Raw genomic sequence first — 11166 nt, 5'->3', positions numbered from 1 at the left:
GCCCTTTTTTTTTGAAGCTGGCTTCTTGCTGGCGGTGTGGAGGGACTGCAATTGCTGGAGGAGGCGGGCTGGAGGCACGGAGTCCGGCCGGCCGGGCGCCATCTGTTCCCTGGAGCTCATTCTGCAAACTCCTGTTGAGTGTGTGCGCGCGTGCTGGCCGGGCGGGGGTATGTACGCCGGCGCCGGGCGGCATACCTTCGGACGGGGTCCTCGGATTCTATCGGGTCAGGCTCAGAAACTGCTGAGGAATTAGGCAAACAAAAGGGGCCACTCAGCTGGTGGGGCAAAGTCGCCTGAACGCCACTTCGCCCCCCGGCGCCCGAGCCGGCTGGAGGTCCCCTGGACCGCCAGGGTCGGCGAGTTGGCGGCCTGTTGTGTAAGCCGCAGTCCTTGTTTTCCCCCGGCCTGGCTGGTTGGGAAGCTGGACACATCCACCCTTGGACTCGATTCAGGAAGGAGGCTGCTGCTTTTTCCTTTGGATTTTCTGGATTTTTGTAAACCCAGTGGCCCAGGAGGAGGAGAAGGAGGAAGGAGCAGATCTGGGGAGGAATGTGAGAGAGTCTTCCAAGGCCTGGAGGGGCCAGAAGGAGCTGGGAGCCACAGCTGCCAGGGTCTGGAACCGTGATTTCCGAGTGATTCTCTTTTGTTTTAGAACCTTGTTCCAGTGGAAAGTGGAGTTTTTGCCCTCTCATTTCTCCAAGTCACTTGACTTTTCTCCTGGGAGTGGAAGGAGGGAGAAACTCCCCTTCAGGGCCTGTCAAGCAAGGGTAGGAAGAAGACTATGGATATGAAGCTCCCCTGCCCCCAGACAGGTGTTGGGAGTTGTGATAGGGAAGTTTCCGGGCCATGGGCACAGCTTTGAAGAGAGGGCTGGACAGCATCTCTGGGTGCTGAGACCTGCATTAGGGGCTGAGAGACAGCTGCTGGGGCAGGCCTTTGTTTGCTAGTGCGTTCTTGGACATCCTAGTTCTGGGCAGGACCCTTTCCTCATCTTTCTCTACCACTGGCCCAGCCATGGCACTAAAAGGCCGAGCCCTCTATGACTTCCACAGTGAGAACAAAGAGGAAATCAACATCCAGCAGGGTGAGGATTTGGTCATCTTCAGTGAGAACTCATTGGATGGTTGGCTGCAGGGCCAGAACAGCCTTGGTGAGACAGGACTCTTCCCCGCCTCTTATGTGGAGATTATTAGCTCTGGCACCAGCTTCAACCATGCTGACTACTCCAGCAGCTCTGCAGGCTCTCCAGGCACCCAGGTGAGCATGTATGACAGCTCCAGTGTGGCCAACCTTGCGAGTGGTGGGGGCAGTGGCTTCCTCTCAAACCAGGGCAGCTTCGAGGAGGATGATGATGATGACTGGGACGACTGGGACGATGGATGCACAGTGGTTGAAGAACCACGGGCTGGTGGGATGGGCACCAATGGGTACTCCCCACTCAACCTCTCCTACCCTGGTGCCTACCCCAGCCAGCACATGGCCTTCCGACCCAAGCCACTCCTGGAGCGGCAGGACAGCCTGGCATCTGCTAAGCGAGGCAGTGTGGTGGGGCGCAACCTCAACCGTTTCTCATGCTTTGTGCGCTCTGGAGTGGAGGCCTTCATCCTGGGTGATGTGCCCATTATGGCCAAGATTGCTGAGACATACTCCATTGAAATGGGCCCTCGTGGCCCTCAGTGGAAGGCCAACCCCCACCCATTTGCCTGCTCTGTGGAAGATCCCACCAAACAGACCAAATTCAAGGGCATCAAAAGTTACATCTCCTACAAGCTCACACCCACCCATGCTGGCTCCCCTGTCTACCGGCGGTACAAGCACTTTGACTGGCTCTATAACCGCCTGCTTCACAAATTCACTGTCATCTCTGTGCCCCACCTGCCAGAGAAGCAGGCCACAGGTCGCTTTGAGGAGGATTTTATTGAGAAGCGGAAGCGACGGCTCATCCTCTGGATGGACCACATGACCAGCCACCCTGTGCTGTCCCAATATGAGGGCTTCCAGCATTTCCTCAGCTGCTTGGATGACAAGCAGTGGAAGATGGGCAAACGCCGGGCAGAGAAGGATGAGATGGTTGGTGCCAGCTTCCTCCTCACCTTCCAGATCCCCACCGAGCACCAAGACCTGCAGGACGTGGAGGACCGTGTGGACACTTTCAAGGCCTTCAGCAAGAAGATGGATGACAGTGTCCTGCAGCTCAGCACTGTAGCATTGGAGCTGGTACGTAAGCATGTGGGAGGCTTCCGCAAAGAATTCCAGAAGCTGGGCAATGCCTTCCAGGCCATCAGTCATGCTTTTCAGATGGACCCCCCCTTTAGTTCGGAGGCTCTCAACAGTGCCATTTCTCACACGGGCCGTACTTATGAAACTGTTGGTGAGATGTTTGCTGAGCAGCCCAAGAATGACCTCTTCCAAATGCTCGACATGCTGTCTCTCTACCAGGGTTTGCTCTCCAACTTTCCTGACATCATTCACCTGCAGAAAGGTAAGAGCCAGTACAGCACGTCTGGAGAGCCTTACTGAATCTGTACTCTGCTGGATGTGGGGATGTGAGCATGGCCTACACAGAATGGAACAGCTCATCTAGTCTTTCTGTCTCTGTCTTGTTCATTCATTCAACAAGCGTGTTGAGCACCTACTGTGTGGCAGATGCTATTCTAGGTGTAGTGATATTATTGTGAATAGGTCTGTCCCTGTCCTCATGAGGCTCACTGTTTACCTTCTTGTTGTCTTTTCCTTTCTTTATTCATTTTTTGTTTTTGTTTCTGTCTCATTTTCTCATTTACGCATTATACACTGAGCCCTTGAAAGTATCAGGCTGGGTTCTGGGAACACGGAGATGACCAGGGCCTAGGCCCTGCCCTTGAGGAGCCCACATGGATACAGACTCAGATAACAAGCACAGTGTGGCCTGTCTTCCCACTGCCTCACAAGCTCACCTCCTTCAGAACCTGTTCTCACCACTGCATATCCTTTCTGTGAGCTCCCATCTGGGTAGGGAGGGTTGTTGTCCCCATTCTGCAGATATAGAAGGTGGTGTCCATAGAAGAGTGGTTGCACAGGGAGTCCATGGTCCAGCTGAGACTGTCCCTTCCTCCTGTGACTCCCTAAGCACACATTCATATTGGCCACTTCCCAAACCTGGCTGTGTTTTCATTTCTCACAGTCCCTCTGTGGTGGAGGAACAGGATGGGCCCTTCTCTGTTACTGCGGGGCTGTCAAGGAACTGGCAGGGAAGTGACTCATCTCTGGTCACCCAGGGGCACCTGGGCTTGTCTAGGGAGGAACCAGGGGCACATGGCCCATCTAACTACCCCTTCCTGAGCCTGGCTGTCTTCTTGCCTGAGCAGTGAATCCTGATCTGACCTATCTGGTAACTGAGTCCTGGAGACAACAGGCTGGGCAGACGTCAGGAGAGAGGTGTGGTTCTCCCTGGGGCTGCTTGGTAATTCAGGAAGAACATCTCTAGGGCATCTGTTGGGTGGGTCCGGCTCCTTGGCCCCTAGGCCTGAGGTCAGGCCTGGCTAGGTTGCGAGTTTTCCCTCTGGGTGGGGTCAGGAGTTAGGCCTCTGGATTGAGCCTGGAGTCAGCAAATGCCACCCCCTACCTCAGTACCCAGGAGAGTCTGGTGTAAACCAGCCCTGCTCTCCTTTAACAGGAGGTTGACTTCTAGAACTTCTGTAGCTCTCAGCTTCCTTTCTCCCTTCACTTTCTTTTCTGTTCTTTGTCCTTTTCTCTCATCTCCCCATTCTTCTCCTCATCCTTCCCTCTTCTTTCAGCTTCAGGAGACACAAGGCCTAAGCTCTAGTCTTGGCTCTTCCCCCAATTTGCTGTGTGTCCCTGAAAAGTGCCTTCCTGTCTCTGGGGTCTTAGTTTTCTGATCTATAAAACAAGCGAGGGTGAAGCTCTTAGGCCTTCAAGGTGGGGGAGGGAGACTTATGGGGAGGGTCTGGTTGAGGACAGAGTGATGCCTCAGATCTGCCTCTGAGCTCTGGAGCAGGGATAGGGCAGGGGAGGTGGCCTGGCTGGCTGGTGGCCCTGGTGTGGAATGGAGCCACACCCCCACTGCTGCTTTAGGGCCTGGGAAAGCTGGTTCAACCAGTTCCTTGGATGGCGTGTTCCTACTGGGCAGCAGCGTGGGCAGCAGGAGGGGGAAGCAGTGGCACAGTGATTAAACAGCTGTGCAAACCCCCCCCCCCCACCCCCCGTGGTGGCTGGGGACCTTCACCCAGGGCAGAGCTGAGGGCAGGAAGGCAGCCCTATACCCAGGGCTCCTAGGTACGCACTTAAGTAGAAGGGAGTAGAAGTCAGACTGGCCTTTCTGACCCAGGGGCTGGGAGACAGAGCTGAGAGAGGCCATTTCTGACTTTCCTCTTGCCACTTGAGGTGTTTCTAAGAGTTAGGGACCAACAGTCCTCTGGGGTGATGTATTCAAGCTTAGGCAGAGGCCAGCCCACCTCCCCTTACCTGGAGGACATTCTCCCCAATAATCAAAGCCCTTTTGGGCTTATTCTTCCTCCTTCTGGACTCTGCACTGCCATTCCTAGGCCTCTGTTCTGGTGAGTTACGGAGGGGGCTTGTAATCTGGCTGAGACAGAATTGTGCCGGTTTCGGGGGCCCATAGCCATGCTGGCCCTGCAAGTAGAGCCTTTTCTCAGAGGAAGGAGGAGGAAAATTGGGTCCCCCAGGATTCTGTCCAGCTTGTCTGGGTATCTGCAAGATGGCGAGCGTGTGGGAGAGGTCATGGAAGGAAGGAAGTGGGAGTCCTAGATGGGATCAGGAGACCAGGATTTGGATAGACATTGTCTCTAAGGTGACCTTAAGAGAGTTTTCTCCCCTCAGTGTTTACCTTAGTAAAATGGGAGATGGAGTCTGATTGGCACTGAAATGAGGCTCACCAGCCTGTCTGCCCACTGGCCCAGCTCCTGGCAGTCTTGGGGGTAATTGTCCCAGGGTAACTATTATTAGGGCCTGGGACAGCAAGGGGAGACAGTGACTGCCCCTACCTAAGACTCATCACACCCAAGCCAGGAGGTTGGTATGACCCCTTCCATTTTACAGACGAGGTGCAGTGAGGTGGGATGGTGAGCAGAGCAGGAATTGGAGCCCAGGTGTGTCTGACTCCACAGCCCAGGCAGTGTCCACTGTGCCTGATAAATGGGGGAAGGAGCTCCCTCAGGAATGGCTATTTGGAGTAGATGAGTTAGGAGGGGAAGGGAAAGGGAGGGAGGCTTGGATGCTGTAGTGCTAAGTTAGCTGCAGTCCTCCGTGGACTGGAGGCAGGCCCAGGACCAAAGCATGCATGGAAGGGCCAAGGAGCTCCTAGATTGGCCAAGGCAAAGTGATTCTTGCAAGCCAGGCACCTGCCTGGGGACAGGTGGGGCCTCTGTTCTGGGCTGTTGTCTAACCCTCCCCCTGCCACCCCTCCTAGGCTCCCATAAACAAAGAGAATCCTTGCCATGAGCCACCACCAGCTGGTTCTTGCTGTGACTAAAAAGCAGTTTGCAGACAAGTGCACATAGCATCTTGAGCTCTTATTTGGCCAGGTGCTGTCCTAAGTACTTTATACATATTAGTTCAATCAAACCTCAATTACACTAGAGCAGTGGTTCTCAACCTTCCTCATGCTGCGACCCTTTAATACAGTTCCTCATGTTGTGGTGACCCCCAATCATAAAATTATTTTCATTGCTACTTCATAACTGTAATCTTGCTACTGTTATGAATCGTAATGTAAATATCTGTTATGCAGGATGTATTTAGGCGACCCCTGTGAAAGGGTCGTTTGCCCCCCAAAGGGGTCGCGACCCACAGGATGAGAACCGCTGCACTAGAGGGTAAGTATGCTTATTTCATTTCACAGATGTGGAAACTAAAGCATTATCTTGCTATGAGCAGTTGTCAGTAGCATCATATCTAGTCCAACCTGTACCCTTTGATGTGGGGAAACCTGTAGACCAGGCAAGGGCAGTAGCTTACTGGAGGTGACACACTTGGGACCAGGACTCAGACCTCCTGCCTCCAACCTGGTGCAGATGGTTACAACCTCCAAGAAGTGGGGATAAGACTGATTAAGGAGGGAGCTTAGGGACTATGCCTGGGACCATGGAGCTCTGAAACTCCGACTCTCCTTTTCCTATTTCTGAGACCCAACTTACAGGACAACTGCCAGGGCAGGAGGCTCCCCTGGGTCTTCAGCTCTCAGGTTGACTCCAAAGTAGAATGTAGGGGGGGATGCTGGACAGGCCTGAGTCCTGACTCCCGGCTAGTTTCTGGGGCACTTTAGTGTTAGCTGGTCCAGGCCCCAGACCTGAGTCACAGGGTGGAGAGGTGACAGAGAGCAGGGTGGGGCCTCCACCTCCCTCTTACCCTCATAGCCTTTGTCCCTATCCCTGGCTCCTTGCCTGTCTGTCTTTGGATACCTAGCAATTGCAATAGATTAATTTCTATTATTTGGGCCTCAATCTCCTCATCGACAAAAGGGGCCTTTCCTTCCTCCAAGGCTATGGGCAAGAAGTGCCCTCTCGAGTACAGGCCCACACCCACTGTACCTGGACTTTCTCAGGCAGGTGGAATCCAGGCTGGTTAGTGTCTCCTCTTCCAGTAGGTTCCTTTTGCTGAAGCTTAACTCCAGTTTCTTTGTCCTGTTGTTTTTTACCTGTTTAGTCCTTCCTTATTTCTTGGAACCTTCTCAAATTCCTGAGTCCATTGTCTGGGGGTCCCACACAAATGCCTGGGTGACCTGGCATGGGCTCCCCGCATGAAAAGTCATGTCTACCTCCCAGTTGTGGAGGGATGTCTCTGGGCCAGGCATCCCCTATGTGAGGGGCAGGAAGGAGGTGGGAGCCCCTAGGGTAAGTCTCTTCCCTTCATGGCCTCAGTTTCCTCTGTAGAGCAGTGGTATGGAAGGTGGGCAGGCAGCTGGCCTCTAGGGCCTCTCCTGCTCTGAAGTCTTTTATTGGGTCTTAGAGTGATCCTGCTTCTGCTGCCCAGGCCTGAGCAGTTGGGATGGAGCAGGAATGTGGCCAAAGGACTGAGTGGGCTGGGATCTGGTGACTTCAGAGTTATTTTGAATGCGGTGTGAGCAGCGTTGGAGACTGTTCAAACTTGAGTGTATCCGCCCCAAATGCCAATATTAGCCAATAAGTCATGCACTTGTTTACTAATATGGTGCTGCCAGTTCTAAAGGCCCCCAGAGTTATTTCCAGGATATAGAGCCCTGGGATTGGCATATAATAATGCTCAATAAATGCATCTTGAATGCATCGAACAATTTGTAAAAATAACACATTTTGAAGGCCCCTGAGAAGCCTCCTTAAAGAAGAAATGGGAAGTATGGATAATGAGCATGTTATTTGTATGCAGTGGATCCTTTTGAAGTACTTGATGGTGTGCTGTCCACTATGCCAACCCTTCTCATCTCATTCTTCTTTGCACAGTGGATTCCCTACAGCTCTGAGGGAGTAAGTGCCAGGCCCTGACAAACTGCCTCCCCCTCTCAGCAACTGCCCCCCACTGGCTTCAATGCAGAATTAGTCAAGTACCTGCTAATTCAGAACTGGAATCTATTCACCAGTTGCTCTGTTGATTCATTCAGATTCTTCCAAATTGGGTCACCTGCCCAGGTTCATCTCCTGCCCTCCATCTGTCACCTGGTTATTACAATGGCCTCCTCTAGTCCCCTGGGAGCTTGAGTAAGGAGGGGCCAGGATCTGTCTGTGGGGGAGACACACACAAAGGAAAACTCCAGGTGGCCTTCGAGGCTCTGTTTTAGAATAAGCAGTGTGATGGGGTTGGGAAGCATTGTTCCTGGGAACACTGAGGGAGGCTCCTGGTATACCTGATGGGAGGCTTTGAATTATGCATAGGGATCCAGGGGGCAGAGAGATGAAGTTAGGAAAGAGCAGGGTGTATCTGATGAACATGGGGTCAGTGTGAAATGGGTACAGGGACCAGCTTTTAGAGAGCCTTATGAATGGATATGGACCTTGATCTGCAGACAGAGGGGAGCCAGGGGAAGCTTGGAACTCTGGGTGCCCAGCTTGGCTGCTCTTCAGGTGCTATGGAGCATCTCTCTGGGACTGAGGTGGGGAGGTTCTTGGAGGCCTGTTGTAGTTGTCCAGTGAGGGACAGGTTGAACATGTATCAGTGGATATGTATCAGGATCTGCTGTGTGCTAGGCTTTGTTCTGGGTGCTAGAAATATTGAGCTCACATCCCATAGGGAGGCAGTCAGAGAAACTGCAGGGTGGTGAGAGCTGTGGGAGAGGGAAACCTAGGGCACCTGAGAACATTGGGAGGCACCTAATGCAGTAGGGTTACAGGGGAAGCTTTCTGGAGGAGGTAATGTCTGAGTTGAATTAGGATATCCAAGTTCTGGAATGTAGCTAGCAGAGCAGTGACTGCTTGGGTGTGGGTTGTTGGTGCCATAGGTTTGGAGGGAAGATGGTGCATCTGTTTAGGTGAGGGTTGGGACATCCTGGTGGGACACCCAGTTGGACCAGGAGTCTGGAGTCCGGGAGCGAGGCCTGAGTCGAATTGATGAGGTCACTGTCTGCCGTTGAGGGTACTAACAGAGGGTTTAGGGAACAAATTGGGGACATCAGAGCCCTAACATCCCTTGTCTTCTGCTCTGCCTATGCCAGGCGCTTTTGCCAAGGTAAAGGAGAGCCAACGCATGAGTGACGAGGGCCGCATGGCGCAGGATGAAGCAGATGGCATTCGCAGGCGCTGCCGCGTGGTGGGCTTCGCCCTGCAGGCTGAGATGAACCACTTCCACCAGCGCCGTGAGCTCGACTTTAAGCACATGATGCAGAGTTACCTGCGCCAGCAGATCCTCTTCTACCAGCGGGTAGGCCAGCAGCTGGAGAAGACGCTGCGCATGTACGACAACCTCTGACCTTGAATACCTGGCCCACCCCACCTTCAGCCTGGTCACTGCAGTATACTCTGGTTTCCAGACCTCCTGCACCAGCAGCAGCTGGGGGTGGGCTGTGGAAGAGTCATGGGTACCCCTGGGGAAGTTCTCCATCCCTTAGAGGTGGGCACAGCAGGGGTGAGAATGGGACCAGGAACCCTCCAGGCTGAGGCCTGGGCTGCTGGTCAGTCACTTGAGGCTAGGGCAGAGTCTTAGCCAACTGTAGAGCCTCTAGCCCTTGTGCATCTGGCCACCATCCCCTCACTCTGGGGCCTGCTGTGGTCCCGGGTCATATGTTGAACACCCAGGGCTGTGACACACCTGCCCTCAGGGTGTCCCCAGTCAAGGTGGGGATCAGACACAGAAACAGATTTGTGGGGCGGGGGGACAGGTAACACAGAATGACCCATGGTAAATAAGGGGTTCCTGGAAGCTCACAGAGGGGTCCACTCATTCTGCAGGTCAGGGAAGACTCCACAGTGTAGGTGACATTCGAGTGGTGTCTTGAAGAATGACAAGGACCTGCCAGATAGTAAGTGAGGACAGTAGATGGGGAGGACATTTGGAAGAGAGGAACAGCATGGGCAAAGGTATGGAGGCATGAAAACACCCTTCATCTCTCCCTCACCTTTCCCAAGCAAGTTTGCTACTTTACTTTGATGGGGAGGAATCTTCCTTGTTCCTTTGTCCCTGTCCCTGCCCGTGCCCCACCCTTGCCCCCTGCAGGAGGGCCTGCAGGCCAACACCCTCCTGACTCCCTTTTACCTGCTAAGCCCCTACCATCCCTTGGTTAGGGGACCACACAGCATCTTTTCCCTGGGCTCAAGATGTTAAGACAAGTCATGAACCCCAGGGCCCTGGTGTTATCTTCCTGGAGGGCACACCCAAAAGGTACCAGATATTTGAGTTCACTACAATAGCTCCTCACACTCCAGCAGGCTCAGACCCCAGGTTTCTAGGGTCCTTGATCCTATGAATCCTTGAATTCTTCCTGGTGCACAGTGGGAAACCCAGGGGGAAAAAATAGGTTGATTGACCCTGGGTCCACCTACCGATGGCCAGTCTCACTGTGATGCCTGCCTGGATTCTGGCCATTTGCACTGTCTCCCACTCATGTTTATGTCCTCAAGGGAGCTATTCCTTCCCCCAGGCCAGGAGGTGGTCCAGCAGCAAGTTGGGTGGAACTGACAGGTGCCACTGCTAGCCCCCTCCAGGAGGTCATGGCCATTCCTGGCGGCTGCTGCTTGAATATTTTTTCTTGATAAACTTTTTTACAATTAAGACAACAAAAACATGACTTTTAAATTTAGATCTCAAAGGGGATGAGGGTGCGGGAAGGATAAAACCCTGATTGTCCCTGAGGTTATGATAGGCACAAAATTTACCCCAGAACCTCAATAGTTGTGGAGAAGACTGTGCTGGTGGGAGGTGCTATCTGGGGATCTGGCCAAGAACACCTCTAGATAATTTCACACCCTTCCCAGACCTCACTATCATCTCACAAATGGTAAAGTCCTGCCAGGGATTTGGCTGTGCTGCTCTGATCTAGGGCTGAGGGTTGCATGAAAAAGGGATAGGAGACCATGTTTCAGGACTGTCTAATCAATGGGGTTCCTCTCCCCAGGGAGGCCCCAGCCCAGGGGAAGGAGGTGGAGCTCAGAAACTGCGTCCTCTCCTAGGCAGTCTTGGGTACCCAGCCATGCGGTGGCTTCCCTGTTGGAAACTGAGGAGGACTCCTCAGCCCTGCCATTGGGGGTGCCCCAGGCAGGATGAACAGGGATCTTCACACATGGAACAGAGGAGTGTGGTGAAAGCATGGTGTTCTTTCAGGGCAACGTGGACTCGGTGTAGGGAGAAGTGCCTGGGTCCAGACATCAGGGGAGGCTTTGGCCAGGCCAGGGGCCTGGGGTCTCCAGGCAGTGAGATAAGAAAAGGGATGGCAGATGCACCAGGGGAGAGGACAGCAAGGGCTCCCCATTCAGGGTAGAATGTCCTCAGAGGAAATTCTGGAGTGGGCCCTTGACCTTGAGTCAAAATTAGGTCAGATTTGGGACTTTCTGTGGAATTTTCCCCCTCCCTCCTCCCTGCTCTCCTTCCTTCATATCCAGTCCCTCTGAGGACCTTCTCCCCCTTCATCTTTTCTCAGCTTTGACCTCCAAGTAGCCTTCTGCAGAGAGCAATCTGACCACAGCAAGGGGGCTGTGGGAGTGGGGAGGGTTTGGGGGCAACTTCTTGAGGTCAGTCTGAGTAGGG

The 11166-nt window shown here is 53.5% G+C and overlaps 1 protein-coding gene across 7 annotated transcripts in view; it reads left to right on the top strand.

Annotated features, from left to right (window-relative positions):
* Window positions 1-10943, top strand: part of SNX33 (sorting nexin 33) — a 17328-nt gene extending 6385 nt beyond the window's left edge. For 6 of the 7 annotated variants that reach the window (XM_014530464.1, XM_014530467.1, XM_005882748.2 and 3 more), the window contains 2 exons: window positions 18-2482; window positions 8642-10943. In XM_014530464.1, the coding sequence (XP_014385950.1) occupies window positions 1015-2482; window positions 8642-8895 (1722 nt within the window). In that variant the 5' untranslated portion in view covers window positions 18-1014 and the 3' untranslated portion in view covers window positions 8896-10943. The remainder of the gene's footprint in view (window positions 1-17; window positions 2483-8641) is intronic. The other variant, XM_014530468.1, reaches the window with a different exon arrangement.
* The last annotated feature ends 223 nt before the right edge of the window (window positions 10944-11166 follow it).

The sequence above is a fragment of the Myotis brandtii genome, unplaced genomic scaffold (genome assembly GCF_000412655.1).
Source record: "Myotis brandtii unplaced genomic scaffold, ASM41265v1 scaffold74, whole genome shotgun sequence".
NCBI classification, from domain to species: Eukaryota; Metazoa; Chordata; class Mammalia; order Chiroptera; family Vespertilionidae; genus Myotis; species Myotis brandtii.
The sequence above is the reverse complement of the archived record's forward strand: the minus strand, read 5'-3'. Positions and strand labels throughout refer to the sequence as shown.